This window comes from Sinocyclocheilus rhinocerous, unplaced genomic scaffold, assembly GCF_001515625.1.
Source record: "Sinocyclocheilus rhinocerous isolate Xijiao unplaced genomic scaffold, SAMN03320098_v1.1 scaffold444, whole genome shotgun sequence".
Lineage (NCBI taxonomy): Eukaryota > Metazoa > Chordata > Actinopteri > Cypriniformes > Cyprinidae > Sinocyclocheilus > Sinocyclocheilus rhinocerous.
The window spans coordinates 1,898,969-1,904,279 of record NW_015645540.1 but is presented as its reverse complement, the minus strand read 5'-3'; the positions used below and the strand labels follow the sequence as shown (position 1 = coordinate 1,904,279).

Sequence of the window (5,311 nt, the reverse complement as noted above, 5' to 3'; positions counted from 1 at the left end):
TGATGGACCGTGGAGCTCAGACTATTTATTTGAATCATTCTCCTGTGGGATCATGTGACTGCAGAAGAGACATGTCATGAAGGAGTCTTTGTGAAGCCAGAGTTTATTCCCAGCATGAAGTAAGTAATTACACAAACTGAAGTCATGAGCACATGTTCCATTACAAATGAGTATCTAAACTAAACTATCAATGTCACAGTTCTTTGTCTTTTAAACGTTTTTTCTTTCTAAACATTCCATTTGTATTTTTCAAGTTCAACTTATTTTTGACATGCTAGTTTAGGGCAGTAAGTTGTGATCAGTGAAGGTTAAAGGCAGAGTAAGTGATTTCTGGTAGCCAATGTTGATATTTGAAATCACCAAAACAAACACGCCCCTACCCCAAAAGGGTCTTGCCCCTATTTTGATAGCTCCGCCCCACATATACGTACGCAACCCAGGCAACGATTAGTTCTGTGAAACAAAGCAAAACCAATGTTACACCGTGTCTACGGACGTGAGCGGCGCGGCGCAACAAATCCCCGACAGAAAACTGCTGCCGGGTTCTATTTATGACGTGATGACACAAATTTCAAATGGTTTTCAACGGTCGTTTGAGTCCAGTGTAGGCAGACTTTAGCTGTTGTAGACACGATGTTACTCACCTATTGAGAAGAAACAAAGCAACCTCGGCGTCCGATCACAGGCCTCCGCTCCTTGAGTTCTCTCCACCGCTGGAAAGCTGATCCGATATTTACACGGGTCCTACTTCTTGCCTTATCGTTCCGCAGACGTTTTCCTCTTTTGTTTTTTATCCGCCATCTCTATCTTTCTGTCGCTCGGCTCAGCTAATGTCCGTCCCATGCACTGAAAGCCCTCTCCTCCACATCACGAGTAGACACGCCCCTTATTGCTGATTGGCTACAAGTTTGTTTTGCGATTCGGCCCGAATCAGTTTTCTAAAGTGTTTTTGAAAAATCACATACCCTGCCTTTAACCTGAGACTTGAAATTGGCAGCAGGCTTAATGTCTGTAATGGTGATGCTGACAGACAGAGGGCACTATATTGAGGAGGATGCTCATCTGTCTAATCACAAATGTTTCGCTGGCAAAAAAGAATGGGACTTTTATGACCTATTTTTGTTTCTGAATCAGTTCTTACTTTATCGTTAACTCATATTTAGTTTCTGCCATTATGGCATGTTGGACCTGAGCATTGATTAAACTGAGGAATTGTATACTGCTCCTCTGTGGCAAGATCCTGTCTGATATAACCTACTCGTAGAGCCCAGAGAAAAAGAGGGCCCTCACCTCATAAACTTCATTTTTTTATTATTATTATTTTTAGGTTTAAAAAACTGCCACATGTATGCTTTCCCAAGCGTTTTGTATTAGAATTGTCTTTACATAAGGACTGTATCATCACGTGTAGCTGCGTGTTTTGCATGTTGCAGGTGTTTGTGATAAGTTAACCAACACTGGTGTGATAAGAACATGAAGGATTCACGTGTGACTCGACCTCCAGTTGAGGAACTAAATTTACACACCCCTTTCATAACATCTTACATGTTAGGAGAAGAACTTTACTTAATATCCTAATGATTTTTGGCATAAAAGAAAAATCAATAATTTTGACCCATACAATGTATTTTTGGCTATTGCTACAAATATACCCCAGCGACTTAAGACTGCTTTTGTGGTCCAGGGTCACATATATATATAAAAAAATGCAATGCAGGATGTTTTATTTTTTGGACAGTAGCCTATTTCATGGGCAGTGTTGGGCAAGTTACTTCCAAAATGTAATACATTATATATTACTAGTTACTGTCTTTTGAAAGTAATTAGTTACATTACAATATTACTGTCTCTGAATTGTAATGCATTACACTACTTTTGAGTTACTTTTGTGTTACTTTCATCCAAAATATCCACATAAGTATTATATTTCGCATATTCATTCATTTTATATATACACTATGATTTAATAAAAACAGATTTTATTTTTAGTTAAACTTAATTTTTGTTGCTCGTCCGCCGTCTTTTTCTCTTCTCCGACCCCGCAGCTCTCTCTCCGATAGCTTAGTGTTAGTGGCACCAGTCTAGGTGTTTCCAGGTTTTACTCGTGCTATTTCTCCATGTTGAGAGTTTGGTGTCGCACATATTGCACCTGACTATGCATTCTTATGCTTTTCTCCGATGAACTGAAAATAACAGGAGTGTGTCCATCTCACAAATGTAGAATCCGTCTCTGCAGTCATCTCAACCATTTAATTCCAGCATCAGGAAATAGACAAACTATTTTACCCGCGGGATTTTTTTCTCTGGTGCTGTTTTGCGGTGTTGGTAAATTCACCACTTAATTTTGAGTTAAAATATGTTGTTGTAACTTGCGTTACTGAGATTGTAACGAGTAATAATATTACCCAAATTTGATTAGTAATGCGTTATATTACTGCGTTACAGCAAAAAGTAATATACTACTGTAATATTATTACTTTTGTAATGCGTTACTCCCAACACTGTTCATGGGTAACAAACTAAACCATTATTTTCAAAGTTTTGAACCTTCCTGGCAGACTTAAAATGTCCAGATGTATGGACATTAGAGTGCATCTTCAAAAAGGCACAAAAAACAATATCCACCCTGAATGTGACAAAACCCAAAAATCTTTTAGAAGCAAATTTATGGACTAATATTAAAGTTCTCAGACTTGAAAGCAAAGCACTTTGTCACAAGCCAACACCCATCCAACAAACCAACATAATCTCTAAAATCGTCCTACATCGCTGCAGAAGTACCGACCCAGTGTTTACAAAGTGAACATGCAAAGAAGGTCAAACGCCCTTTACAAAAAAACGGTAAAACAGCGGTGTAGGACGATTTTGAAGTTGGAGGAGAAAATGAGATGGGAGTTTTTCGACATACCCTAACTGTTATGAACCGGAAAAAACAGAGTTCACACAGAGTTAGACAAGACGAGCGTTTGAGGTTAAAAAGTATATAAATTGTAATATTTTTTTTTTTTAGAAAATAACATCGTTTCGCTAGATAAGACCCTTCTTCCTCGGCTGGGATCGTTTAGAGCCCTTTGAAGCAGCATCTAAACTGCATTTTGGAAGTTCAAACTCTGGGGCGCCATAGAAGTCCATAATATAGAGAGAAATCCTAAAATGTTTTGCTAAAAAAAAACATAATTTCTTTACGACTGATGACAAGGGGGTGAGTACATTATCTGTAAATGTTTGTTCTGGAAGTGAACTACTTAAAAAATATATATACTTTTTTTTTTTTGACCAATCGAATGACCAATCACTTCGCTTTTATGTGTCGTGTCATTTCAGTCAGAATTTGTGACAATATTTTTTCCTTATGTAAAAATGCATTGTGCAATCATATAAAATAAGTAACATAATTGGTTATTAACATGCACACTTATCCTCTTACAGCTTAAGTTTCAAGGATGTGGAAAGCTGACCTGTTCATCACTCAACCACCTTCTTCTATAAGGTTCAACTCAAGGTGTGTTTATTTAACCTTCAACATCTCAAACGAGCAGATGCCCAGGTTCCCCAAACCTGCTGTAATGAGGTTATTTTAGTTGAGGGGGGTGGAGTTAGTGATATAACGTACAGATGTATCAGTCTATAAATACTGAACTCTGTTGCTGTTCTTTACCTTGAACACAAGTTTCACACTTCAGACCAAACAGGTAAGATGCTCGGCATTTGAATCTCAACTATCCAACTCTTAAAGCCAAATTTCTAGTTGTTCTCATTAAATATGACTCTTTTTCAGGTTTAAACTAAGAGAATGCAGGCTCTTCAGGTTCTGTCTCTGACTCTGCTGTCTGTGCTGGCGGTCAGCGCTCAGTCCATCGGCTCTGGAAAATGTCCACAGCCTCCTGTTCAGCAAAACTTTGATCCTACTAGGGTACACGTTTACTTATAATGTTAATCTTTAGTTTACTATTTAATTCTTTATTATCAGGAACATATTATGATCATCTTGAACAACTTTAGCATAATAAAGCCAAGAGGAAAGACAAGAAAAATTAAGAAAAATATCAAATTGATAACAAAAATAGCAGAAAATCTGTATTTCTTTATATCAAACTTATTTTTCAGGTACAAAGTTATCTACATTTTCAATCCTGTTCCTGTCCTCTAATTTCTCATCATTTTGTCCTTTCATAGTACATGGGCAGATGGCATGAGATCATGAAGATTCCAGCCCCGTTCCAGTTGGGAGAGTGTTGCCAGGCCACTTACACTCTGAGTGACGGTATTGTCCTGGTTCGAAATGATGAGCTTCTGTGAGTATTGGTGAACAATTACTGCAGTAATAAAATAAAATATAAAACAAAATAAAAATACTGAATTATTCTGTATTTTTGCAATCTATAGAAGTAAATAAAAACATTTAAAAACAAAATACTTGTTAATATTCCAAATAGTTTTGCACTTTCTTCTGAAATGACTTAAATTCACCAAATATTGTTTCTCTGAATATCTTAACAGTGCTAATGGCACTGTCAGCTTCATTGAGGGAACTGCCAAGATTGTAGATGCATCAGAGCCTGCCAAACTTGAAGTCAGCTTCTTTGAAGGTAAGTCTAAACTAATCATTCTTCTTAGTTTATTTTATTTATTTATTTATTTGTAAGAATCTGTGATTTGAGTTATTCGTGATGTGTCCTCTTTCAGATGCTCCTCCTGGCCCCTACTGGGTGCTGGCTACTGATTATGACAACTACACCCTGATTTACTCTTGCTCTGATTTCGCCGGGCTCTTTCATGCTGAGTATTCCTGGATCATGAGCAGAACCCGCACACTTCCTAAAGAGACCGTCTCTGAGCTGTTAGGCATCCTCAAATCCCATGGCATCAGCACTGATGGTTTCACTGAGACCGACCAGAGACCGGAGCTGTGCAGCAGCATGCCTTAATATAGCTGCCTTATAATGAACTATTGTGAGATGTGTTGTGGTCTAATTATGTTTGTAAAATAACAACATAAATATAAGCTCTTTACATTCCCTACAACATATTTTCTCAATCAGTTATCTGTGGCATGAGAATGTGTATACATAAATCTTCAAAGTAAAGTTTGTACAGTACTGAATCGTAGGTTGCTATGTAAACTAAAGCTTTTAGTTTTGTGGGTCTATTTCTGGTGTCACTTTTTTTCTTTCTTCAAAGTTTGATGTCTACAAAATATCTACTGTGTGATAAATCAAAGTTGTACCTTATTCAGCATGGATCAGACTTTAAATAAATATATAAAAAATGTCAAATGCTGTCTTTTGTCATTTGTTCTTAATCATCACCA

General features: G+C 37.2%; 1 protein-coding gene across 2 annotated transcripts; it reads left to right on the top strand.

Annotated features, from left to right (window-relative positions):
* Positions 1–2,894: 2,894 nt before the first annotated feature.
* Positions 2,895–5,047, top strand: apoda.2 (apolipoprotein Da, duplicate 2). 2 transcript variants are annotated; one of them, XM_016509991.1, is made up of 7 exons: positions 2,895–2,971; positions 3,430–3,502; positions 3,671–3,692; positions 3,779–3,913; positions 4,177–4,295; positions 4,501–4,589; positions 4,687–5,047. In XM_016509991.1, exons 4-7 carry the CDS (start codon positions 3,794–3,796, stop codon positions 4,926–4,928), a joined length of 570 nt encoding a protein of 189 aa, XP_016365477.1. In that variant the 5' UTR covers positions 2,895–2,971; positions 3,430–3,502; positions 3,671–3,692; positions 3,779–3,793; the 3' UTR covers positions 4,929–5,047. The 2 variants fall into 2 exon arrangements, with proteins under 2 accessions (XP_016365477.1, XP_016365476.1); XM_016509990.1 differs by lacking the exons at positions 2,895–2,971; positions 3,430–3,502 and having other exon boundaries at positions 3,626–3,692.
* The last annotated feature ends 264 nt before the right edge of the window (positions 5,048–5,311 follow it).

What these genes read in the sequence shown, in the direction of transcription:
- apoda.2 (XM_016509991.1), top strand. Translation starts at nt 3,794, where the DNA reads ATGCAGGCTCTTCAGGTTCTGTCTCTGACTCTGCTGTCTGTGCTGGCG. An exon ending in AAAACTTTGATCCTACTAGG is followed by an intron (nt 3,914 to 4,176) that starts GTACACGTTTAC and finishes GTCCTTTCATAG; the next exon opens with TACATGGGCAGATGGCATGA. An exon ending in TGAAGTCAGCTTCTTTGAAG is followed by an intron (nt 4,590 to 4,686) that starts GTAAGTCTAAAC and finishes GTCCTCTTTCAG; the next exon opens with ATGCTCCTCCTGGCCCCTAC.